Source organism: Geotrypetes seraphini, chromosome 2 (assembly GCF_902459505.1).
Source record: "Geotrypetes seraphini chromosome 2, aGeoSer1.1, whole genome shotgun sequence".
NCBI lineage: Eukaryota > Metazoa > Chordata > Amphibia > Gymnophiona > Dermophiidae > Geotrypetes > Geotrypetes seraphini.
Genome location: NC_047085.1, coordinates 435,768,054 through 435,795,742, shown reverse-complemented (window position 1 = coordinate 435,795,742; position 27,689 = coordinate 435,768,054). Strand labels below are relative to the sequence as shown.

Here is a 27,689-nt window from a genome sequence, read left to right as displayed (position 1 = left end):
GGACCAACAAGATTTGAATAATAACCAGACAACAAAAGGTAGAAAAAATAATTTTATTTTCTGTTTTGTGATTACAATATGTCACATTTGAAACGTGTATCCTGCCACAGCTAGTGTTAGACCGCAAATGTGAGCTAGGATTTAACAGAGAGAGGAAAAGTCTTATGTTTGTTTATTTTGTTTACACCACTGCGCCAGTGTGGTTAGGAGAAGGCAAAGGGGGTGAAGAGGCTATAAAGGGGGTGAAGAGGCTATAAAATAAACCCACCAGGATGAGATGGACTCTAATGGATATTGATTTGAGATCTGATTGAGATAAATGCAACAGGTAATTCAGAACTGAAGACAAAGAGGTAGATTGAGGTTCCTTGAGATGAAGGGTGCACCAAGCAGAAAACCTAGTCCATTTCTGGTTGCAACAATGCCTAGTGGTAGGCTTTCTGGAAACCTCTAAAATGTGCTGGACATAGGTTCGACGAGTGAGGTGATAAAATTTGCGGACGATATGAAGTTATTCAGAGTAGTGAAGACGTAGGTGGATTGCAAAGATCCGCAATGTGACATAAACAGGCTCAAGGAATGGGCATCGACATGGCAGATGAGGTTCAACGTGGATAAGTGTAAAGTGATGCCTGTTGGTAACAAAAATCTCATGCACGAATACAGGATGTCTGGGGCGGTACTTGGAGAGACCTCCCAGGAAAGGGACTTGGGAATTCTGATTGACAAGTCGATGAAGCGGTCCGTGCAATGTGTGGCGGCAGCAAAAAGGGCGAACAGAATGCTAGGAATGATAAAGAAGGGGATCACAAACAGATCGGAAAAGGTTATCATGCCGCTGTACCGGGCCATGGTACGCCCTCACCTGGAGTACTGCATACAGCACTGGTCGCCGTACATGAAGGAGGACACGGTACTACTCGAAAGGATCCAGAGAAGAGCGACTAAGATGGTTAAGGGGTTGAAGGAGCTGTCGTACAGTGAAAGATTAGAAAACCTGGGCCTCTTCTCCCTCAAACAGAGGAGATTGAAAGGGGACATGATTGAAACATTCAAGCTACTGAAGGGTTTAGACTTAGTAGATAAGGACAGGTTGTTCACCCTCGCCAAGATAGGGAGAACGAGAGGGCACTCTCTAAAGTTGAAAGGGGATAGATTCCATACAAACATAAGGAAGTTCTTCTTCACCCAGAGAGTTGTGGAAAACTGGAACGCTCTTCCGGGGTCTGTCATAGGGGAAAGCACCCTCAAGGGATTCAAGACAAAGTTAGACAAGTTCCTGCTGAATAGGAACGTGCGCTGGTAGGGCTAGTCTCAGTTAGGGTGCTGGTTTTTAACCAGAGGGCTGCCGCGTGAGCGGACTGCTGGGCATGATGGACCACTGGTCTGACCCAGCAGTGGCACTTCTTATGTTCTTGACAGATTGAGAGAACTGGAAATTGGCAGTTACATTGAAAGATACCAAGCTCTCAGGTGCAGAGACTGCAGGTTGGGATGAAGCAGAGATCCCCGACTGTGTAAGCAGAGACGGAAAAACTGGTGGAGGTAGTGGCTCCCTGCTGATGAGTTGAAGCAGAAGGGCGAACCAAGGTCGTCTGGGCCACCGAGGAGCTATGAGAATCATGGTGGCATTTTCATGTTTGTGTTTGCCGAGTGTCTTGAGAATGAGAGGAAATGCATACAGAAACTGGTTTGTCCATTCCAGAAGAAAAGCATCTGACTTGAGGCGATGAGGACAGTATATCCTGGAGCAAAACTGAGGCAGCTTGTTGTTGTGGGGAGACACAAAGAGATCTATTTGAGGAGTTCCTCAATGAGAAAAAATGTGATGGAGAGGCGACAAATTGAGTGTCCATTATTGAGGCTGTAGAAGTCAACTCAATTTGTCCACTAAAAAGTTTTTCTCTCCTTGAACGTAGATGGCTTTCAGAAAAATATTGTGAAGAATTTCTCAATTCCAAACTTTTAAGCCTCCTGGCAAAGGGGAAGAGATCCTGTTCCTCCCTGCTTGTTGAGATAGTACATGGTGACTTGATTGTCTGTACAAATGAGGACTACTTGATTGTGAAGAAGATGCTGAAAAGCTTTGAGAGCATTGAATACCGCTCTGAGTTCCAACAGATTTATGCAACACCGACGATCTGTGCTAATCTAATCTAATCTAATCCTTAGGTTTGTATACCGCATCATCTCCACGTTCGTAGAGCTCAACGCGGTTTACAGTAGGAGAAATAGGAAGGAACTACAACAGAGGGTTAGAGGTAGAAGTGTGAAGGAAATTTAGAGGACTTGGGATGCCAAGATATAAGAGTTTCCTTGATTCCTAAGTTGGAGGGAGACTTACATTTATTGAGAAAAGCCAGGTTTTCAGATGTTTGCGGAAAACTTGGAGAGAGCTCAAGTTCCGAAGAGGGGAGGTAAGGTTGTTCCAGAGCTCAGTGATTTTGAAGTGGAGGGAGGTCCCTAGCTTTCCTGTGTGGGAAATGCCTTTTAGCGAGGGGAAGGATAGTTTTAATTTATGGGAGGATTAGGGTTTGAGGAATTCCAAGAAAGAGGGATAAAGGGAGGGAGGATACCATATAGGATTTTGAAAGTTAAACAGGCGCATTTATAGTGGACCCTGGCGATTATCAGAAGCCAGTGGAGCTTGGCCAGGAGCGGGGAGACATGGTCAAATTTACTTTTAGTGAAGATGAGCTTGGCCGCGGCATTTTGAATCCGTTGGAGTCTGTGGAGGTTTTTCTTAGTTAGGCTTAAGTAGATAGAGTTGCAATAGTCCAATCTGGAGAGGATGATGGATTGGACAAGGAGGGTAAAATGTTTTTGATGGAAGCAGGATCTAACTTTCCTCAGCATGTGAAGGCTGAAAAAGCATTTTTTTTACCAAGGATTGGAGGTGATCATTGAAGGACAATGTGGAATCAATGATGATGCCCGAGATCTTGCTCGAGAACTCAAGCTGCAGAGAGGAGCCAGAGGGTAGTGGGATGGAGGTGGGTAGGTGATCTAGTTTTGGACCGAGCCAAAGAAGTCTTGTTTTGGACTCATTCAATTTCATTTGACTTCAATCTGTTCTCCTTACTTCCATTGCTTTCAATGGAAGTAAAACACGGATGTCTCAATCCATCCCCTTTTCTCTGGAGCCATATGGTAACACTAGGGAAGAGACTTATTGAAACTGGGGGTCGCCTGGACTCTCCCAACAATAAGGAAGAGACTTTTGCTGAGATTAGTCGATGTACCTGTCGAGAGGATTGCCATGGACTTTGTTGGACTCCTGGAGTGGACCACCCAGGGCAACAAATACATTCTTATTATACTGGACTATGCCACCAGATATCCAGAGGCTATTCCTCTACGCAACATGAATATCACAACAGTAGCAAGGGCCTTGTGGGAAATGTTTGCCACGTGCGCATCCCCAAAGAAATACTAACGGACCAAGGCACTTCTTTCATGTCTAGGACGATGAAGCAGTTATGCGCCCTTCTGAAAATGAACACCCTGCGAACCTCAGTCTATCATCCCCAAACCGATGGCCTAGTGGAGATGTTTAACAAAACCCTTTAACAAATGTTCAAGAAGTTTGTTTCAGAGGATGGAAAAAACTGGGACACCCTACTCCCCTATGTGATTTTCACTGTCCGGGAGGTACCCCAGAGTTCAACAGTGTTCTCCCCTTTTGAGCTACTATATGGAAGGAGGCTCCATGGAATTCTGGATGTGGTCCAGGAGTCCTGGAAGGAAGAGCCAATTCAGGGAAGGAATTTGGCTGAGTTTATACTCGCGATGCAAGAGCAGTTGAGGAAAGTGGGGAAAGCTGCTAAACTATGTTTGGAGGAAGCCCAGCAGAGACAAGCACAAGCCTATAATACTAGGGCCATTCCGAGAGTCTTCCAACCTGGGGATAGTTTTAGTCCTCCTGCACTCTTCAGAGAGTAAACTCCTGTGTAGATGGCAAGGCCCGTACGATGTTGTATTCCAGACGGGTCCAGTGAATTATAAAGTGGCTCAGCCGAACAGACGGGACAAGACCAAACTATTTCATGTCAATTTGTTTTAAAAAATGGATCCCGGTAACATCATCTTTAGTCCAACTGGACGATTTTGGCCCAGAGGGCCAAGTAGTACCTGACTCTGCCCAAGTACCATTTGCAAATCAACTTCACCCCGACCAGAGGAAGTATCTGGAGCAACTGGTGTATCAGAACCAAGATGTATTCTCCTACACACCTGGTCGGACCCATTTGGCCACTCACAAGATCGTCACAGAGCCTGGGGTGGTAGTACAACAACGCCCCTACCGGATCCCCGAGTCATGACAACAGGCAGTGGCGAAGAAGGTTGCAGAGATGTTACAACTGAGAGTTATTGAAGATTCTATGAGTAATTGGTCCTCTACAATAGTGCTGGTACCTAGGATTCTGCATTGACTTCCAAAGGGTAAATACAATGTCCAAATTTGATATCTACCCTATGCCTAGGGTAGATTGTGACAAACCTACAGCAATCCCAAGGTTTATCACAGGGAAGTATAGGAAATCATACAACCCCGGTGCAGAAGGGCAGACCAGGTCAGAGCCCATGACAGTAATTTAGCTGACTACCCTACCCTAAGATGAGACTGCCTTAGGTAAGGAAAGGTTTTCCTTACCTAAGGCAGTGCCAAAGCAAAGCAGGAAATCTCTGCCCTACTATTATCCAGTTCCTGTAAGGCAGAAACCAAGCAGATAGTTTTCCCTCAGAGAAATGTCCCAGGTTGAGAAAGGAAAGCCCTTCCCCCACTAAAGCCAAAGGGTGTAGTTTTTTTTCCTCAGCTTAAAGCAAGGCTCTGCAGAGAGCAGAGGAAGAGGAAGCAGGACAGGAGGAGAGACAGGAAGCTCAAAATGGGACTGAGCTTACCCCAGACCAGGCAGGCAGCCCTGACTGGGAAATGAGAGATTAGCAAGGTGAAGGAAACCTTCCTTCAGGAGTCTGTTCCTCAGTGAGGATATGATATGGGAAGACAGAAATGCTACTGCTGAGATTTGGCCAGAACAAATGGAAGTGGCTTGAAACAAACGTGAGTCTATTGGATGTTTTCCATGGCTGTAACTTTCCCAGCCAATTGTGGTCCTTCTCTAGGATTTTCTTCCTTGAACACATAAAAGAAGTATTTGTTTAGCAAGTTTGCTTTTCCCTCATTACTCTCCACATAGCAGTTCATAGTTTCTTTTAATCTCAGAATTCCATTTTTTGCTTTCCTCCTTTCTCTAATGAACTTGAAAAAAATTTGTCCCCCTTTTTTACATTTCTAGACATTTGCTCTTCTGCTTTTGCCAGATGTCTCTCTCTCTCCTGACTTCTTTTAGTTTCATCCAGTATTCCTTTCTGTGTGCCTACTACTACTATTACTATTTATTACTTCTAGCACTTAAAGGCACACACAGTGCTGTACATTTTGACATTTAAAAGACAGATCCTGCTCAGAAGAGCTTCCAATCTAACTTGAACAGGCAGACATGACATACAGGGTTGGGGATGCCTTTGATTTTGCCTTTGTCATCCTTGCTATTGTCTTTATCTCCTTCAGCATCCCCTTCATTCTTGCCGTTTCCCCCTTCCGTCATGCCTTCAATTTTGCCTTTGTCATTCTTACTATTGTCTGTCACCATCAGTGTCCGTGACACTTCTCCCCTCTGACCCCCTGTCCATGCGATTTTTTATCCCTCTTGGCCCCGAGATGGAGTCTCCATCTCTCCCTCTGTCTCCCTCTCTACCGACTTGAATGCTTACCTCAGATACTAAGTCCGAGTCTCTCGCTCTACCTTCCTCCCTCCCTCTGTCTCCATTAGTATTCGCACGGTTACTTACCTCTGGGTTACTTACCCAACCTGAGTGAGAGTGGATCCCCTCCCCCAGCTCACCTAGTTTAAAGCCTTCCGGAGCAAATGAGCCAAGCGTCGTCCCAGGACGTTCTTCCCTCTTCCAGTTAGGTGCAGCCCATCCAGTCCCTGTAGTCCCTGAAGTGCATCTCCATGGTCCAGAAAGCCGAAGTTCATCTCCTTGCACCATCCCCTAAGCCACTCATTAGTCCTCTTGATCCGTTCTTCCCTGGCCCTTCCTTTGTCGCTTACCGGTAGGATGGAGGAGAAGACCACCTGTGCTTCCTGTTGTTTCAGTTTTTCTCCTAGGGCTTCAAAGTCTTCCTGTATCTTCTCCGGTGAGTTCCTGGCAGTGTTGTTTGTCCCTATGTGGATGAGAAGCATTGGGTAGTGGTCTTGAGGCTTGATTATTTTTCCAATGCAGGTAGTCACGTCCCTAATCTTGGCTCCTGGTAGATAACATATCTCTCTTGCTTGTCGGTCTGGTCAGCATACCGGTCCTTCGGTACTCCTCAGCATGAAGTCCCCAATGACGATCACTCTGCGCTTCTTCTTGGGTGGGTACTGAGTCGTTGCTTCTTGAGTTGGGGGTCGTCTGTCGGGTTTCGAGATTGCCCACCTGGAAGCCTTCCTGAATATCCTCCTGTATTCTGCTGGTGGGTCTTTCTTGTAGGAGCTGGAATCTGTTGCTCAGGGTGATCTGCGGAGTCGATGTGAGGCTGCTGTGCTTGCTTGAAGATACCCAAGTGGAGGAGGACTGTTTTCTTTGTTTGCTTGCAGAGGTGACCAGTTTCCGGGTTCCATCATCTTGAGCCTCTTCTTGTTTGCTTGCAGAGGTGACTAGTTGCCAGGTCTCATCTTCTCGAGTCTCTTCTTGTACCCCAGCTGTTGCTTCCACTGCTGCATGCCGGGTTGGTTCAGGTGTCCTGAGAAAGGACCTGCCTTCGTGCACTTGTTCGGAAACCTGAGACAGTTCTAGGAGGACTCCATCGATGAATGCCTCACTCTCCCGCTGCACTTCTTCCCTCAGACTCGTCAGTTCCTGCAGGATGTCTCCATTGAGTTGTCGCTGGTTGTCTTCTTCTGTCTGTACAGAGACTGAAGTCGTCAGGTGGGGTTCAACTTCGGTCTGTACAGAGATCTCCGCCTTCCATCGGGGGGGGGGGGGTCCTCTTCAGTCTGCACGGAGACTGTTGCCTTCATCTGGATTTCTTTGGTGGCTGGGGGGTTGATCTTGATTGTAGTTTTGGCGCCTCTCGTCTTCCCTGCCAACACAGGTCCTGTCTTTTCACAAGCGTATGTACCTTGTTTGTTGGTTTTTTTATTTTGTACTTACCTTGCTGCCTTGCTGCCCTCTAGGTGTCCTTTCGTTTGTGACTCAGGCTCTTCTTATGGCTCTTCGCAAGGGCGCTCTCACTAAGGCGCCGAACAGCTGCGCGCCGTTGGCTCGCCTCCTTTTATGGAGGAGCCCGGTCGCTAGCTGCTGACGTTGTGGAGTGGGCGGAGCTACTCTCGCCGCTACCCTGTTGCTGTTTCCTCCTCTCCGGCACCTTGCCTCTCTGCCTTCCTCTTCCCTAGCGCCTCTCCTGCTGCAGCTGCTTGCCTGTAGCTCGCCTGCCTCGCCGCTGTAGCTGCGCCCGTTGGCTCGCCTCCTTTATGGAGGAGCCCGGTCGCTAGCTGCTGACGTTGTGGGGTGGGCGGAGCTACTCTCATCGCTACCCTGTTGTTGTTTCCTCCTCTCCAGAGCCTTGCCTCTCTGCCTTCCTCTTCCCTAGCGCCTCTCCTGCTGTAGCTGCTGTAGCCGCTTGCCTGTAGCTCCCTGATGATAGTGAAGACCCACAGGTTGGATGTAATTAGTTCCCAGCATTGGTAAAAATGATGGAGACGACCACCAATGGAAAGATGAGAAGACAGAGGCAGAACGATTCTTCTGTGTTAGATGGTCAAAAAGATTGAGAGGCCTTGAGTGCAGCAGGGGTCTGAGGTTTATGCTGCCGCTGTTTCTTAGGAGGCGGCCTTGAATAAGGTGCTGGCTTTTGAGGAAAATGCCTCTGGTAAGATGGAGGAGGCCTATAACCCTTAGTGGTGAAAGGCTTTGGCTTGATTATGGAAGCAAACGACTTCTCATGCTCAGATAAGCGCTTTGTAGCTGCCTCAATAGAGTCATCAAACAACTCATTGCCCTGGCATGGGATGTTGGCCAGTTGATCTTGTAGATTCAGGTCCATATCTAAGGTGCAGAGCCAGGCCAGACGGCACATCACCACTGAGAACGCAGTGACTCTAGAGGACATTTCAAACACATCATATGCAACTTGAACCATATGCATGCAAAGTTGACCCAGAGTGTGATGCATGTGTTGAAACTCTGGAAGTCGATGTTGAGGAAGATATTTGGGGGGAAAAAAAAATTAGGCATGGCATTGACCAAATGCTTCAGAAAAGAAGTAAAAAAATGTTTTAGTTCAAAATTCGGTTTGTCATCATCGAATTTTGATACAGCTGACGTTCTAGGCATCATTATCTTTTTCCTTCAACGACCACCTCAATTCCTTGGTAAAATCATGCTTTTTTAGCCTCCACATGCTGAGGAAAGTGAGATCCTGCTTCCGCCAACAACATTTTGCCATCCTTGTTCAATCCATCATCCTTTCCAGACTAAACTATTGTAATTCCATCTATCTAAGTCTAACTAAAAAAAAACTCTTCAAAGACTTCGACTAATTCAGAATACTGCGGCCAAGTTGATCTTCGCAAAACGCAAATTTGATCATGTTTCCCCACTTCTGTCCAAACTCCACTGGCTCCCAGTAATTTCCAGGGTTCATTTTAAATGCGCCTGCTTAGCTTTTAAGATCCTATATGGCATCCTTCCTCCCCTAATCCCACTATCTTGGAACTCCTCGAACCAGGCCTTGGAACTTAAACTATCCTTCCCCTCACTAAAAGGTATCCTCTATGTGGGAAAATCTCTCTTCTTCAGAATCACAGGGCTCTGGAATAATCTTACTGCCCCACTATGGAATCAGGGCTCCAACTATTCCGTAAGCACCTGAAAACTAGGCTTTTCACAAAAATGTAATGCTCTCCTCCCCCTGTACTCAACCTGCAAACCCATTATGTTATTCCTTCCTATATTAAGCTCTTGTAATTCGTGCCGAGCTCTATAATTATGAAGAAGATGCAGTATATAAATTTAAGGTTTAGTTTAGTTTAGACCAAACTTGTCCATGGTCCTGCCCTCTCGGCCAGGAAGGACGGTGGCACAAACTTTGGCACGATTGATTCTTTTTAAAGAAGACTCCACGAGAAGAGATTGATGGGATAATTGAGATTTCTGAAATCCCTTATAATGGATCATCTAATGTCGAGATTCCATCTTTGCCGGCACAGCGGGAACGGAATATGGTGTATCAAGATTTCTTTTGAAAGTATGAGAAAGAATGCCATTCATGAATAATTTGAGACATACCCAGTTCTTCCAAATACTCCTTAGAGTATTTTGAGTCAGACTCCAAAGTGATGTTAAGATCTTTACTCATCTGACATAGAAATTTTGTCAAGGACACCGAATCTGAAGAGGAATGACTTCGTTGAGGAGAAGGTGAATGACAGCCCCTAGAGGTACCTTTCACAGCAGAGAACGAAGGTGATGCCTCTCTGGAGTATTGATACCTGAGATCTGAATCCTTAGGAAAAGATGAAGACGAATGGCAACTTCTGAAATGTGAAGAAAACCTCGCAGGAGAAGAACTCAACTGACGAGAATTGTGAAGCTCTACAACAGATCTCCTCGACAAAGGAGTTAGTGGTCTCGAAGAATCTCGATGCCTTGATAAACGAGACCTGTCTCAAGAAGAAGACCTGGGCCTCGATGAATGCCTCGACAAATGATGTAGGGAAGAACTATGCCTCGAATCACGGTCCCGTGATTGAGTAGGATCCAGCCTCGAAGATGAATGTCGAGGAGTCCTCGTCCTGTGCCTCAAAACAGGCAACGCCTTATGTGAAAAGATAGGACTGGAAGTTTGAGAACGACGTTGAGACACTGAAAAGGACTCAGCTCCTTGTGTAGAGGTATCTCGAGGCATTCTTAAGGACTCAACTCCTTGCTTAGAGTGTGCAGATTGAGCTCGAGGCACTCTCAAGGACTCGACTCCTTGTAATGCATAGTACATTCCCTCGCATTGTATCTTCGCTGTGTATGTACAGTCTCTTGCATTGTAAACCGCTCTGAACTGTTTGTGGTATTGCGGTATACAAAAATAAAGTTATTATTATTATTATTATTATTATTATTATTATTAATACTGCTGAATGCTCAGGCTGGACTGCAGGAAGCAGGGTCGAGGCAGGAGTCAATTTTGCAAGCATGTTACCAAACTCCTGATGAAGAATAGTTTCCAACATATTCTGCAAAGCCGGCACTACTGGATCTGGTACAATTGGTGTGGCTATGGACTCCGAGGAAGACGACCTCAAGGAAGAGTGTTGCCTCAATTTTGAAACACGTTTCCTGGGTAGCCTCGGACCCACCGGTTCTAAGGGTGGCATGTCCGGAAGGGTTGGCTTAGCTATCTTACCTGACAGAGACAATGAGAATAATGGTGTCTCGGGAGAAGATTTAGCTGATTTCCCCGAAGACGAAGACTTCCCCATTGAGGGAGGTTTGAGCGAGGTCGAGGTCGAAGGTTTTGGCCCTGTATTAGACTTTAATGGAGTTGAGGTCATGGCCAGAATCGGGGTCAAGGTTTTAGTTGAAGATAGATCTATTCCCCCGAAGATTTTCTTAATTTTATCTCAACGATGTTTAAGGGCTCGATTTTGAGGTGAAGCACGACTCTGGACGATGGTCAGGTCCTAAACACTGTACATATCACTTATGTGGGTCAGTGATGGAGATCGCATGTTGACACCGGCTACACTTCTTGAACCCTGTGACTGGCCGGGACATGGAATGAAACACGGCCGCGGCAAAATCGAAGCCCATAGGCTGAGGCCGCGGAGTAGGCCCCGCTGTGACATGATCGAAAAAACAAAACTTAAAAAAAAAAAAAAATCAAACAAGCAGATAACACAGTGACTCTGTAAAGAAAATACACGAGCCGTGGTAAGAGAAGGCACGAGTAGAACTAACTCTCGTGCAGAACCTTGAAACAAATGCTTCTGAGCTCCACGGAAAACATAGGAGATGCTGAGGAGACGCGTGCCCTACATCGGGTGGAAAGACACTCGTGCATGCGCAGTGCAGCAATCAAAACTTTCTGAAAGTTTTTCAAGCAATTCTGCTTGTGAAGCTGTCCGCATCGGGGCTCCGTGGATGATGTCACCCATATGTTGAGAATATGCTGCCTGCTTGTCCTGGGATAATCCAATGTAAATCGATGTAGGGACCAAACATAACTGATTATGTTCAGTGGTGGCTCCCTCATTGTGGAACTCCCTCCCAAATTTTATTAAAAATGAAAAAGATCTTATCTCTTTTAAAAAATTGTTAAAATCATACTTATTTCAAGATGCATTTGATTTATGATATAATCTATTTTAGACTCTCATATGTCTCTAATATTCTTTTCTCTTGCTTCATCCCAATTATACCTACTGTATTATCCATTCTATGTAAATTTTAACAAATAATGTAATTGTAACTTTCCCCTTCCTTCCTACCTAATCATGTTTGTCCAAATTGTTTTGTCAACTGTATAACTTAGATAAATTATATGTATTACCACAATCTGCTGGTTTTTAAATTGTACATCGCTTAGATATTTTTTATAAGCGATACATCAAATGTAAATAAAACTTGAAACTTGAAACTTGATTATTAAACTATAAAACTTTTGTCTTATTTGTATTTAGTTTACAGGGCAAAGTCCATCTTTCAAGGTTTCCAATACAATTTCTGATCGTGGAAAAGGAATCCCCCAGCCGCTATCAACTCAGCAGTCGTAGCAGGGAACCCGTACCCCCCACTAAGTCGACCGGTAGGAGGGATGCATACTCCCTCTTTTATCTTTTTATTTATATACCACCTATCAAGGTTATCTAAGCGGTTTACAATCATGCACTCCCTATCTGTCCCGGTGGGCTCACAATATATCTAATGTACATGGGGTAATGGAGGATTAAGTAACTTGCCCAGGGTAACAAGGAGCAGCACAGGATTTGAACCCACAACCTCAGGGTGCTGAGGCTATAGCTCTAACCACTAGGCCAATCCTTCCTGCCAGAACCCCTGAAGTCCCTCACCCCCTAATGTCTGACAGGAGAAATTTGGCACTCCTCCTGCCGCTACCACTCCAATACATTCCCCTGCAGGAGGGATACCCAATCCTTCCTGCCGGAAACTCACCCTCCACCAAGAAATCCCCTGGCAGGAGGGATGCCCAGTCCTTCCTGCTGGAATCCCCCTCCCCCAAAGATCACCAGGAGGAAGAATGCCGTCTACTTTCTTGTTCTCTGAAACACAGTTGAACTAGTATCACCTGCCCTTGCCAAATCAAGCCACTATCCTTTGGATGCGAATGTCAATCTAGTCAGGCTTGTTTAGGGAACAGATTAACTACAATCTTTTCTGAGTTATTTACTGAAGCTATTTATATATATATATATAAATATTTATATATATATATATATATATATATATATATATAGTGTTCTCCCCAGCGCTTTTCAGCCGGGTGCTCTGCCCAGCAAATTTATATTACCGCCCGGCTGTCATCTGCCGAAATCTGCTGCCATCACTGCTTAACGCGAGCCTGAAGAGCCGCCGAAAGACTCCCGCCGGACTTTAAACAAAACAAAACCCAGCAAGCGACTCGAACCCGGCTTCCCTCCGAAACCGGAAGTTACGTCGGGGGGGGGGGGGGAGGTAGGTAAGAGAAGCCGGCACGGACCATTAGAGCCCTGGAGCATGCGGGAGATAGGCCAGCCACGGAGGGAAGCTTACTTGCTCTTGCTTTTGCTTACTTCGGGCCTTTCTCGCTGCCGGGTCCTGCCTACTTTCTGTTTCCGCGAAGGCAGGACCCGGCAACGAGAAAGGCCCGAAGTAAGCAAGAGCAGCAAGTTGTAAGCTTCCCTCTGTCGCTGACGTTTGGGAGATAGGTCAGCGACGAAGGGAAACTTGCTACTTACCTTTGTCTGTAGCGAATCTGCCGGGTGTGTGAGATGGGGGGGGAGTGAATGGGAGGAGAAATGCTACTGTACCCAATAGGGGGAGGGGGAAAAGTCATGCTGCTGCACCCAATTAGGGGGGAGGGTGAAGAGAAATGCTGCTTCTGCTGTACCAAATTGGGGGGAGGAAAAAGAAATGCTGATGATACTGCTGTACCCAATGGGGGGAGGGGAAGAGAAATGCTGCTGCACCCAATTGGGGATGGAGAAGGAAGATCAGGAAAAGGAGGAAAGAGATGCAAAGACCATGGGAGGGAGGGAAAGGAGATACCTTACCATGGAGTGGAAGAGAGAGATGTCAGGGCTTATGGGGGGGGAAGCAGGGCCAGATTAAAGGATAGGCCCAGTAGGCACAGGCCTAGGGCCTGAAATGGTCAGGGGGGGCCCGCCAGTGCTGTGCTTTGGGGCCTCACCCTTGCTGGATTCGCTGGCAGCAGCAGCAGCCTCATCATCATCCCGGACGCCCCCCCAAAACCCAATCCGACCCTCCTATCTCTCCCTCCTTCCCTCATCGGTGACGTGCCAGAGGGAATCACGACAGGAGAAAGCCCTGAAGCAGCCTGTTTAGAGTAGAGCAGGGCTGTTTAGAGTCTCATGATGGTAGGGAGGGAGAGATAGGAGGGTCGTGGGGGGGGAGAGTAGCAGTTTGCCCCGGGTGCTCGGCCTGGTGTCATGAACTTCTTCGGCTAGCAACAGCATTTACAATTCATTGCTGTTGCCAGCTTCAGGCCTTCTTCTCTGTCGGGTCCTGCCTACTTCTGTTTCTATGAAGGCAGGACCCGACAGAGAAGAAGGCCCGAAGTTGGCAACAGCAGCGAATTGTGAATGCTGCTGCCTGAAGAAGTTTATGACGCCAGGCCTTGGGTGACAGAAGGAGGAAAGGGAGCAGAGGGGGAGAGACTTGCTGCACCCAACTGGAGGGAGAAAGAAGATGAGGGAGGGAATGAAACGAGATGCCAGGGATTGGAGGGAAGGAGGAAAGTATGCCAGACCAAGGGAAAAGGAAGGGGGAAAGGAAGGAGAAGATGTCAGAACATGGAGGGGGAGGGAGAGATGGAAGAAAAGGAAAGACGTGAGATGCCAGAGAATCAGGGAAGGGAAGATACCAGACTGTGGGGTATGAATGAAAGAAAGGAGACGAGATAGTTGCCAGAGCATAGGGGACGGGGTGTTGACAGAGAGAGAAAAATGGAGAGGTGGCAGAGCTGAAATCAATCATGTACAAAGGAGAAGAGAAGGGGCACAGGATAGACAGTTTATTGAAGGAGCATAAAAAGAGGGAAGATGCCATATGGAACGGGGAGAGGGTGGACAGTGGATGGAAGGGGCTGATGCTGCATGGAAGACAGAGCGGACAGATGCTGGCTAGAAAGAAGAGTGATTAAAGCAGAAATGACAAAAGGTAGAAAAAAACTTTTTTGTTGCTTTACGTAGAATCAAGTAGTATTGTATCTATTGATTAAAGTTTATAAATAGGAAATATAAATAAGGCAGTTTTTTGGGGACTAAACCCCTTTCCTCAGGTCAGGTCAGGACAGGATACCATAACAGCAGGGGTGCCCAAATGGTCGAGCGCGATCGACCAGTAGATCGCAAAGGCAATGTGAGTCGATCGCGTTGCCTTGGCAATCTTTTTCTTCCTGCCTCCCTGAGCCAGGCCAGGCGCGTACAAGCGCCGGACTCACAAGACTTCACCTCCGACGTCAATTCTGATGTCAGAGAGGAAGTTCTGGGCCAGCCAATCGCTGCCTGGCTGGCCTGGAACTTCCTCTCCAACGTAAGAATTGACATCAGAGGTGAAGTCTTATGAGTCCGGCGCTTGTACATTCCTGGTCTGGCTCATGGAAGCAGGGAAAAATCGGCATTAGGGGGTAGGGAAAGAATCGGGGAAGTGGAGAAATTGGCGCGATGGCTTGGGGGGCAGAGGGAGAGAGAAAGAAAGAGAGACAGAAAGAAAAGGGGAGGGGCAGAAAGAAAAAAATATTGGATTTATAGTCAGAAGGAAGTGCAAACAGAGACTCATGAAATCACCAGACAAAAAGGAAAACTGATTTTATTTTCAGTTTAGTGATCAAAATGTGTCTGTTTTAAGAATTTATATCTGCTGTCTATATTTTGCACTATGGCCCCCTTTTACTAAACCGTAATAGCGGTTTTTAGCGCAGGGAGCCTATGAGCATCGAGAGCAGCGCAGGGCATTCAGTGCATCTCCCTGCTCTAAAAACCAGTATTGCGATTTAGTAAAAAGGGAGGGGGTATATTTGTCTATTTTTGTATAGTTGTTCCTGAGGTGACATTGCATAGAATCGTCTGCATTGACCTCTTTGAAAATCCGCGAAATATAAATGATAATTAACATTTTCTCTGCATACAGTGTGCTTTGTGTTTTTTAAAAATTTTTATTGTTGGTAGATCATTTTGACTTGGTCATTTTAAAAGTAGCTCGCAAGCCCAAAAAGTGTGGGCACCCCTGCTGTAGAGCCATTTCATGTATGACTGGATGAGCTATATTTATCTTTTTTTTTAGTTGTTTAAATTCATGCAGAAATAAATGGCTAGATTGAACCTAATGACTTCATTAATGCCTTTCCCTTTTTTAAACCTCTATACCATTTGAAAGAGTGCAAATACTTCTTAAATTTAGTAAAAATATTCTGGCACAAGTGTCAAACCTTAAAAAAGGAAGTCATATTGAGCATTGGAAAATAATAATAATAATTAACTAATAAAAATAGTATACATTTAGGGCTCCTTTTACTAAGTTACGATAGTGGTTTTAGTGTGCGCTTAGCGCGCGGAGGAATTGCCATGTGTGCTAGATGCTAACGCCAACATTGAGTTGGCGCTAGTTTTCCCACGTAGCGCAGGGGTTTGAGCGCGCTAAAAATGTTAGTTAATTTTCCCCACCACCAAATTTTCTCATCCCGCCCCATCCGGCTACTTTTTCATGCCACCCAGCTGGAAAACATTTCTGGGGAGAACACTGTATATATATACACACATACATACATACACACACACACACATATATATTATCTATAAATATAGATGTACAGTGTTCCCCCGGTCGTTCGCGGTCGGCAGTTCGCGGTCCCGGTCATTCACGGTGTTTTCCAATCGCGAACTGCCAACAAGGAGAGGGCAGCGGGAGAGGCAGGAGAGAGCAGCCGGAGTTCCGCGAGTGCAGGAAATCACTCGTGGTATGCTCCGACTGCCTCTTCCTGCACTAAGTCGGGCCTTATCCAAACAGGAGCTGCTTTGACACACAGCTCCTGATTGGATAAGGCCTAACAGGCGAACGGAGCGTACCGCAAGTGATTTCCTGCACTCGAGGCGCTCCAGCTGCTCTCCTGCTGCCCTCTCTCGCTGCCCTCTTCAGGCTCCCCCATGAAAAAACGTATTTACGGTTTTTCGAGATTTGCGGGGGTTCCTGGAACAGAACCCCCACAAATATCGGGGGGAGTACTGTATATAAGCACAAGTATACACACAGATATCAGATAAAGTTAAATAGCTATATAAATATGTATATATACACACACTTAGGTTATACAATGATGCTGGTTGTATTACACTTTAAAAAATCTCCAAATTCCTAATTGATTGCCATCATCATGTAAACTGTTAAGTTTTATACATTTCACTGTATCAGGAACATAAACTTACCCCCATTATCAGTTCTCTTTAAAGCACCATCTTTATGAGGACATAATTCACATCTCTGAGGATAAAAATGTACAAATAAAAGTCAATATACTAATAGCAATAGACCAATAATTAAACAAGCACAAACTTTTTGACTAGAAAATTCATCATGCTTTTTAATCTTACACAGTTTTGGAAATTTTAAATGATTTACCTCAATCCTCTATATATAGTCTTAATATAAAGCTTCAGTGTTAAGACTTCTGCAATCCCCCTCACTAATCCAGAACAGCAAGGTTCTACTTTTCTCCGGTGGGAAGCCCCGCCCCCTTTCTTCCTTGAGCAGCCATTTCCTGCCAGCCCTTGAAAGGGCTTTGATCTTGGCTCCACCCACTACAGAATTCCCACTCCTCTTCAGCCCTATTTGAGGGCCACTGAAAGGTTTTTCTCCAGAAAACAGCAAGGCAGAGGAAGGTTCCCTCCATTCTGTCCCTCCTTCCTCCGCCCGACGCCGGGCTTGGCTACATCCACTGCAGAGTTCCTGCTCCTCTTCAGTCCTATTTGAGGGACACAGAAAGGTCTTTTTTTTCCTTCCAGAAAACAGCAAGGCAGAGGAAGGAAGCAGGTTCCCTCCATCTTGTTCCTCTTTCACCCGCCCAACGCCACTCCAGATGCGAAGATCGGGCTCCGCCCACTACAGTTCCTGTTCTTCATTAGTCCTATTAGAGACCGCCGATAGGTTTCAAAGAGAACAGCAAGGCAGAACATGTGGAAGACGACTCCAAGGAAGATAACCACAGAGGAATCCCGCAGGAAGGGGAGGAATAGTCTAGTCGATGCCCAGAAAAAGAAGCAGCTAAGCACACCAGGATATAGAAGAAGAAGCAGCAAAGCACTCCGAGGACATAGTCCTGCGACCGGAGCGAAAACTGAAGAAGGGGAAGTCCGCGATCCTAGGCAATCTTCAGGCAAGTGGACAGCCACATAGCAGGTGGGAGAGAGGATTGACTGGTGACCTGCCTCCCAGGAGCGAGAACAAAGGACATCGTGGACAAAATTGGAAAGATCCTAGAAGGAGCCGAGACGGAAGAGACTGCAGTAATGATCCACATCGGGACAAATGAAATCAGCAGGAGGGACTATAGCAGTAATGCACTGATAGAACAGTTCAAGATTCTGGGAAGGAAGTTGAAAATGAGGACTCAGAAGATAGCGTTTTCAGAGACCGAGGGCAAATGTGAAGAGGCAAACAGAACTACAATCAATAAATGCATGGATGAGGAGATTGTGTGAGGAAGAGGGGTTCCACTTCATGAGGAACTGGCAACGTTTTGGGGCAAGAGCAAGCTCTTCAGGAGAGCGCGGCGGGAACTAGACTTCTGGCAAACAACGTCAAGAGAGGAATAGAACAGGCTTTAAACTAAGAAGGGGAAAGCCGACAATCGACCAAGTGTCAACGATTCGGGAAAAGGTATCCCATGAAGATACAAGGGAAAATGCTGGGAAGAAACAATGGGCAAAACACAGGAGCAGATTGAGCCAGAGGAGGATAAGAGGATTGTAGCACAGGAGAAGAAAATAAAGATCGAAGCACAGGGAAAGGAAACGAAGACAAAAAATTACCAGGACTTAAATTGCATATATACTAATGCAAGGAGCAAAAGGAACAAAATGGGGGGAACTAGAAGTCATGGCCAAAACTGAGAACCTAGACATCATTGGGGTCTCCGAAACATGGTGGAATGAAGAAAACAAATGGAACATAGCACTGCCGGGGTACAAACTCTATCGCGAGGACAGGTCAGGGCAGAAAGGATGAGGAATAGCTCTATACATAAAAGAAAGCAATACACTCGACCAGAGTGGACACAGCAGCGAAGACCAACAAATTGGAATCGCTATGGGTTAAAATACCGGGAAGGAAAGGACCCGAGGTAAAGATGGGCCTGTACTATCATCCACCTGGGCAAAACAAAACTACCGATGAAGAAATGAAAGCCGAAATGAAACGGGAATGCAAAAACGGTAACACGATCATTATGGGAGACTTCAACTATCCCGGAATAGACTGTAGTCTTGGAAACTCAAAATGCGCTAGGGAGACCAGATTCCTGGAGGCTATGCAGGACTGCTTCATGGTCCAGCTTGTCAGAGAACCGAAGAGAGGAAATGCCACTCTGGATCTAATCCTTAATGGGCTAAGAAGACCTGCAAAGGACGTGGAAGTAGTGAGACCGTTGGAAAACAGCGATCATAACATGATCAAGTTCAAAGTTTAAGTAGGAATACCAAAAGGAAAGAGAACCACAGCGACAACTTTTAACTTCAAGAAAGGAAACTATGAAGCAATGAGGGTAATGGTTCTACAGAGGTCGGTGCTTGGACCGCTGTTATTCAATGTATTTATAATGATCTAGAAACGGGGACGAAAAGCAAAGTAATAAAATTCACAGATGACACCAAGCTATTTAATGGGGCTAGGACTAAAGAGGACTGCGAAGTTTTACAAATGGACCTGAATAAACTAGGGGAGTGGGTGACGAGATGGTAGATGAAGTTCAATGTAGAGAAATGTAAAGTCTTACACGTAGGAAATAGAAACCCGAGGTACAGCTACACAATGGGAGGGCTGTTATTGAGTGAGTTCCCAAGAAAGGGACTTGGGGGTAATAGTGGACATGACAATGAAGTTGTCGGCACAATGCGCAGCGGCTGCTAAGAAAGCAAATAGAATGCTAGGAATAATCAAGAAGGGTATTACAAGCAGAACAAAAGAAGTTATCCTGCCGCTGTATCGGGCGATGGTGCGCCCGCATCTGGAGTAGTGTGTCCAATATTGGTCGCCGTACCTAAAGAAGGATATAGTGATACTCGAGAGGGTTCTGAAGAGAGCAACACATTTGATAAAAGGTATGGAAAACCTTTCATACGCTGAAAGAATAGAGAGACTGGGGCTTTTTTCGCTAGAGAAGCGGAGACTTAGAGGGGATATGCTAGAGACTTATAAGATCATGAAGGGACAGATTCTTCAAACTTTTGACAACTACAAGAATGAAAGGGCATTCTGAAAAATTATAAGGGGACAGATTCAGAACCAATGCTAGGAAGTTCTTCTTCACTCAACGAGTGGTGGACACCTGGAACGCGCTTCCAGAGGGAGTGATAGGACAGGGTACAGTATTGGAGTTCAAGAAGGGATTGGACAATTTTCTGAAGGAAAAGGGGATAGAAGGGTATAGATAGAGGGCCGCCACGTGAGCGGACTGCTGAGCATGATGGACTCAGGGATCTCACGTATGAAGAAAGGCTAAATAAATTACAGCTGTACTCACTAGAGAAACGAAGAGAGAGGGGGGACATGATTGAGACGTTCAAATATGTTACGGGCCGTATCGAGGTGGAAGATGATATCTTCTGTCTTCTGTCCTATAGGTCCTTCGACCACCAGAGGGCATCCGCTGAAAATCAGGGGAGGGAAATTTCGTGGTGATTCCAGGAAATACTTCTTCACAGAGAGGGTGGTCGATCATTGGAACAGTCTTCCTCTGCAGGTGATTGAGACCAGCAGTGTGTCAGATTTTAAGAGAAAATGGGACATTCACGTGGGATCTCTAAGGGAGTAAAGTCAGGGGGGTGGGTCATTGGAGTGGGCAGACTTGATGGGCTATAGCCCTTTTCTGCCGTCATATTCTATGTTTCTATGATCCAGCAGAGGCACGGCTTATGCTCTTATGTTCTTATGCCTGCCAATTATCAGGCCCCACACTCAAAGGAACCCTAACCTGCCTACCTTGCTACATAACACCAGGAAAATGGAACATAGCAAAAATCAGAAACTCCCTCACATCAACATACAACCTAATCCTAGGCGATCTTAACTTACACCTGGAAGACGAATCTTCCAACCAAACAGAAAACCTCTTCTCATTCCTCAAAACCCTATCCTACATAATCCTAGACCCACAAACCACAAACGAGAAGGGCCACCAACTTGACATAGCAGCCTTCATGTCCCAACAACCCACCACACCAGAAATTCACACCACAAACGGAACATGGTTATGCACTCTCTGGTCAAACCACTACATATACACCTTCAAAATCAACTGAACACAGGGCAAAACCAAACAAAATAACTAAAGCTTAACATACGAAGCACACAAAAAGATTGATCCACCTAAATTTTGGAACAAAGTAGACACCATGATACAAGATGGAAACCCCAAGGAATTCATCAACCACTGGTGCACCCTAAGCACATCCATCCTCGAAGATATGACATAACCGCAGAAAAAGACCAGAATCTGTAGACAACGAACTACTGCAACTCAAACGATAATGCAGACGTCTTGAAAGAGAATGGAGAAAAAACAACGGAGAACACACAAAAACAGCCTGGAGAACACTGAACAAACAATACAGATAAAAGTTAAAAGAAAAAAGAAAGGTATACTATACCAATCAGATAGGCATAGAAATCCAAGACACCAAAAATATTTTCAAACTACTAAAGGAACTAACAGACACCAAACCCTACCTATCCACCAAAACTGCCCCGCCCCCCACAGCCAATCAAATGGTTGAATTCTTCAGAAACAAAATATCAGCATCCAGAAACACCTTCACCAGGACCCCAAACCACCTCAACAAAATCTCGATACCATCTAAAGAAAACAAGGCCTACGCAACAGACAGAAACTGGTCAGATTTCCCAGACACACAATGGCACGACCTACGCAAACTCTACAAAAAATACAGTTATGCAGCCTGCGACCTCAACCACTGTCCCCCATACCTGTTAAAAGCCGTAGCACTAGATTCCGCACCCACCTCATGTGGTGGATTATTTATATGCTCACAGAGGGTCAATTTCCACAAGAAGTCACCAAAATCATCATAACCCCTGTTTTGAAAAACCCAAAGGGAGCAACAGATAAGCCATCCAATTATAGACCTATAGCCTCAATACCGCTATACGTCAAACTAATGGAAGGCCTCGTAGCAAAACTTCTCACCGAATACTTAGAAACCCACAACATTCTTCACCCCTCACAATCAGGCTTCAGTGGTGGGAGTAGTGAAGGAGGCAAAGGAAGTGCCAGGGATGAGCGAATACTGAGGACTAACGAGTGGCTTCAAGGATGGTGCCGGGAAATGAACTTCGGATTCCTGAACCATGGAGAAGCGTTGCAAGGACTTCAGGGACCAGACGGATTCCGTCTGACCAGCAGGGGTAAGCACGTCTTTGGACACCGACTAGCCCGCCTGCTTCGTAGGGCTTTAAACTAGGTAAGTCGGGGGAGGGTACCCACTCAGCTACAAGTGCAGTAAGGAACGATCCTGACGAGGTGAGTCGAAACTCTGATTCTAAGTCCAAAGTAAGTGCCCCCATTGCAAACAAATCTCTAGGAGTCACACTACCCCAGGTGGGAAACTCCCCATAGGGACTTAGCAATCACGGGGTATGGAGGGCTATGTATATTAATGCACACAGTTTAGGCAATAAGATTCTAGAATTAGAGACTGAAATAATGAATGCCGACCTTGACGTGGTGGCAATATCCGAAACTTGGTTCACAGACTCTCATGGGTGGGATATGGCTATACCGGGATACAACTTATTTCGTCAGGACAGAGAGGGAAAGTCAGGGGGAGGGGTGGCACTATACATTAAAGAAGACATCAAAACTACCAGAATCACAGATGTCAAGTACACCGGGGAATCCCTCTGGGTGAACCTGGCCAGAGGCAGGGGAAAATGCCTGTATCTTGGTGTAGTATATAGACCTCCAAGACAACTGGAAGACAAAGACTCCGAATTAATTGAAGACATAGAGAATATCACTCTACGGGGAGACGCTGTTCTGCTAGGGGACTTCAACATGCCTGATGCAGATTGGAACTCATACTCAGCAACAACCAGTGGCAGCAGGAGACTGTTAACATCCATAAAGGGAGCACGACTCAAACAAATGGTATTGGAACCCACTAGGGCCCAGGCGATCCTGGACCTGGTACTCACCAACGGGGATAGCGTCTCAAAGGTCTCGGTAGGAGATACGCTAGCCTCCAGGGACCACAACATGGTGTGGTTCTACCTCAGGAAAGGTTTCCCTAGATCAAACACGAAAACAAAAGTACTCAACTTCCGAGGCACTGACTTCAAACGCATGGGAGATTTTGTCCACCGGACACTGCAGAACCAAGCTACGACCGATGATGTGGAAGCTATGTGGTCTTCCCTGAAATCTACCATACATGAAGCGACAAGCCTCTACATTAAATCAGTACACAAACGGCGGAGAAACAACAAACCCCAATGGTACTCCGCAGAAATCTCGCACCTCGTCAAGGAGAAGAAAAAAGCATTTATTTTCTACAAACGAACGGAGACTAGGGAAGCTAAACTAGAACATAGGGCGAGGTCTGCAGCGGTCAAAACGGCAGTCAGGGAGGCCAAACTTCGAGTGGAAGAGACTCTGGCAAAGAACATGAAGGGGACAAATCCTTCTTCAGGTATATTAGTGATAGGAAAAAGAACACAGACGGGATAGTACGCCTTAGAAAACCAGATGAGAACTGCGCAGAATCAGTTTCCGATAAAGCAGAACTACTGAATGAATACTTCTGCTCGGTCTTCACCTGCGAGGCACCAGGGCACGGTCCGCAGTTGCAGGCAAGGCCCAGCATGGAAGACCTGTTTCAGAATTTCGAGTTCACACCTGGCGACGTCTACTACGAACTGGTAAGGCTCAAGGTGAACAAAGCCATGGGACCGTACAATCTACACCCCAGGGTGCTCAGTGAGCTGCGTGATGTCCTGGCAGAATCGCTATCAGGACTCTTCAATCTCTCCCTAAGTTCGGGGAGAGTCCCCATAGACTAGAAAACAGCTAACGTCGTTCCACTGCACAAAAAGGGTTGCAGGGCAGAGGCTGCAAACTACAGACCGGTGAGTCTCACATCAATAGTATGCAAACTCATGGAAACACTAATCAAACGTAAATTAGACGCAATCTTGGATGAGGAGAATCTATGGGATCCCAGTCAACACGGATTCACCAATGGTAGATCATGCCAATCCAATCTCATTAGCTTCTTTGACTGGGTAACAAAACAGTTAGACTTGGGAGAATCCGTGGACGTCGTATACCTAAACTTCAGCAAAGCTTTCGATAGTGTCTCACATCGCAGGCTGTTGAGCAAGATGAAATCAATGGGGCTGGGAGAAACACTAACTACATGGGTCAATGACTGGCTGAGTGGCAGACTTCAGAGGGTGGTAGTTAACGGTACCCTCTCTAAAACATCGGAGTGACCAGTGGAGTACCGCAGGGCTCAGTCTTGGGCCCGCTCCTTTTCAACATATTCATAGGTGACCTAACTCAGGGGCTTCAAGGTAAGGTAACGTTATTCGCTGACGACGCCAAACTATGCAATATAGTGAGAGATGGCAATTCACACGATAGTATGACACAGGACCTACATTTGTTGGAGCTTTGGTCCTCGACCTGGCAGCTGGGCTTCAACGCTAAGAAATGCAAGATAATACACCTCGGCAGCAGAAATCCGTGCAGAACTTACACCTTGAATGGTGAGACCTTAGCTAGAACTTCAACAGAACGAGACTTGGGAGTGATCATCAGCGCAGACATGAAAACTGCTGATCGGGGAGCCATTACCTGAGAGTCGAGGACGCCAGAGGAGGAGTTCAGCGTCGCTTCGAGCAGACCCCAGCACCAGTAGTGCCAGCAATCGTTTTGGGCAGGCAGTTTCCAAGACGGTCCCCCTGACGTCATAGGGGCCGTCTTATCTGCCTACAATTTCCTTGAAAAGCAGCCTGCCGCTGTTGAGAGATTGGGAGCCATTACCTGAGAGTCGAGGACGCCGGAGGAGGAGTTCAGCGTCGCTTCGAGCACACCCCAGCACCAGCAGTGCCAGCAATCGTTTCGGGCAGGCAGTTTCCAAGACGGACCCCCTGACGTCATAGGGTCCGTCTTATCTGCCTACAATTTCCTTGAAAAGCAGCCTGCCGCTGTTGAGAGATTGGGAGCCATTACCTGAGAGTCGAGGATGCCGGAGGAGGAGTTCAGCGTCGCTTCGAGCAGACCCCAGCACCAGCAGTGCCAGCAATCGTTTTGGGCAGGCAGTTTCCAAGACGGACCCCCTGACGTCATAGGGTCCATCTTATCTGCCTACAATTTCTTTGAAAAGCAGCCTGCTGCTGCGGGTGCGGCCGCAGCTGCGCTGCCGAAGGGGCGTGCCCTAAGGGGCAGGACACGCCCCTTGGAGCAACGAGGAGCTCAGGAGTGGAGTTCAGGTCGTATAACTTTTTTCGTTTGATACTATGGGAAAAAGGAAAGTAAAGCCCAAGAGCTCTACACCTACTGTTTCTGGTCCTATGGACAGACATTTGATATACTCTATGGAAATCCCAGCACCAACTATAACTGATTTAAACTCTCCCGTGTCAGGAGCATCATTGAGCCCCCTCTTCATCCAATATCTGGTGTTAGTGGGAATATAACCCCCACTATTTCTACTGATGTTGTGGTACCATCTACTCAGACGAATAAATTGTTTTTTACTGAAATACCTAAACCACTTGATTTTTCAAGTGTAGTACATGAGCAACCACAAACAGTGGAAAAACAAGATATTACCCTTAAAGATTTGTGGTTAGGCATTACTAGAGTTGAAGGGTTTCTTAGAGAATCAATGAAACAAACTTTGGACTATTCACATTCTGTAGCTCAAAAATTTGAGAATGTGGACTCTAATTTAAGTTGTTTGGATAAGAGAATAGGAGTGGTTGAAACACAAACTAATACACTACAATCTGTCTCAGTGTCTGCAATTAAGGATTCCACATTGTTATTTTCTAAAATGGAAATGTTGGAAAATATGTATAGGGGAAGGAATCTCTGCCTGGTTAATTTCCCAATATCTCATTTGTTATCTTCTGAAATATTGTTAAGGAAATATTTTAAAGAAATATTGGGATTACCTAATGCGGAAAACTTCCCATTAAGTAATTGTTATTATATACCTCAAAAAAAAAAATAAAAAAACTGACCAGGAAGTGGACCATCTAATAACAGACAAAGTTAATCTGACATAGTTTTTGGAAGATACTCAGGATTTTATTCAGACTAGGTCCACTATGGTAATAACATGTATGTCTGAGACAGATAAAATGTTGATAATGAAACTTTTACTTCAAAAATAGGCTTACCAAGTTTTGTGGAGACTTGGTCAGCATTTTTCCCGATGTCTCAAGAGCTACACAGTTAAGAAGAAAAGAATTTTTGAAATTAAGAACTAGAGTGTTAGCTCTTGAGGCATCATTCTACTTAAAGTTTCCTTGTAAATGTCTTGTTAAGATACAGGACATTGAATATGTCTTTTGGGACCCCATTCAGTTACAATTTTTGTTAGCTCGTGAACAGAAATTAGTTTCTTTTTTCTTTTAATTATTTTAGATGTTTCATCTCTGAGAAAATGGTAGGATGTCAAGGTCTTATATAGTAGGAATGATTAGGATTCATATGAATTCAACCCATTTCTTTGATTTCCTTAAAAAAAATTATGGTAAAAAACGGTAATGTGTCTCTCCAGATTGTGGGCTTAAAAAGGATTGTTTGTTGTGTATTGTATTATGTAAGTATTCATTTCGTGAAACCTTTTTCTTTGATATCATCTGATATTATTAAATGTATTAAATTTATAAATAAAAAAAAAGAAAACTGCTGATCATGTGGAGAAGGCTTCATCTAAGGTAAGACAGTTGTTAGATTGCATCCGCAGGAGTTTCGTCAGCCGGAAGCCTGAAGTCATAATGCCATTATACAGAACCATGGTGAGGCCTCATTTGGAATACTGTGTGCAATTCTGGAGGCCACACTACCAAAAAGATGTGCTGAGAGTAGAGTCGGTGCAACGGATGGCCACCAGAATGGTCTCGGAGCTGAAGGATCTATCGTACGAGGAAAGGCTGAAAAATTTGCGGCTGTACTCACTTGAGGAACGTAGGGAGAGAGGAGACATGATCGAGACGTTTAAGTATATTACCGGCCGTATCGAGATGGAAGAAGAGATTCTCTTTCTCAAAGGACCCTCAGCCACAAGAGGGCATCCGCTCAAACTCAGGGGCGGGAAATTTCATGGCGACACCAGGAAATATTTCTTCACCGAGAGAGTGGTTGATCCTTGGAACGAGCTCCTGGTGCAGGTGATCGAGGCAAACAGCGTGCAAGAATTTAAGAGCAAATGGGATGCCCATGTGGGATCCCTTAGAGCAGTGATGGCTAACCTTTTTAAGCCCGAGTGCCCAAACTGCCGCACAAAACCAAAGAATTTCCTCAAAGTGCCAGGACGTCAATTAAACCGTAATAACAAGATTTTAGTATCTAAAAACTCTTTATAAAGTTGCCTGAACTATGTAACATCATTTTTAAAGGTTGGAATCTTTGTATTGTCAGAGAATCAATTTGATTCACAATTCTTTGGTTTTCATTTCAATTTATTGGCAATTTATAATGTTTTAATGATTTCATTCATGGGCCGAATACACACATACTTTTCTCTGTCGCCGCACTCTTTGACCAAAAGACTTGTAAGCCTGCAACCACGTCAAGGTAGACTCTTTCAGCAGCTCCCCTCCCTCCCCCTTACCTTTGTGGCCAAGTCAAAATGATCTACCAACAATAAAATTTTAAAAACACAAAGCAAGCTGTACGCAGAGAAAATGTTAATTATCATTTATATTCCGCGGGTTTTCAAAGAGATCAAGGCAGATGACTTTATGTAATGTCACCTCAGTAACAACTATACAAAAATAGACAAATATTCCCCCTCCCTTTTTACTAAACCGCGATAGTGGTTTTTAGCGCAGGGACCTGCGCTGAATGCCCCACGCTGCTCTTGAAGCTCATAGGCTCCCTGCGCTAAAAAATGCTATTGCGGTTTAGTAAAAGGGGGCCATAGTGCAAAATATAGACAGCATAT

The 27,689-nt window shown here is 45.5% G+C and overlaps 1 protein-coding gene across 2 annotated transcripts in view; it reads right to left on the bottom strand.

The window, feature by feature from the left end:
* The window catches only part of MLLT10 (MLLT10 histone lysine methyltransferase DOT1L cofactor), a 692,838-nt gene that overhangs the window by 473,998 nt on the left and 191,151 nt on the right, over window positions 1-27,689 (bottom strand). For both annotated transcript variants that reach the window (XR_004538143.1, XM_033931325.1), the window contains exon 4: window positions 16,704-16,758. Coding sequence is in view for 1 of the 2 variants with exons in the window: in XM_033931325.1 (XP_033787216.1) it covers window positions 16,704-16,758 (55 nt within the window). In the remaining variant the exon portion in view is untranslated. The remainder of the gene's footprint in view (window positions 1-16,703; window positions 16,759-27,689) is intronic.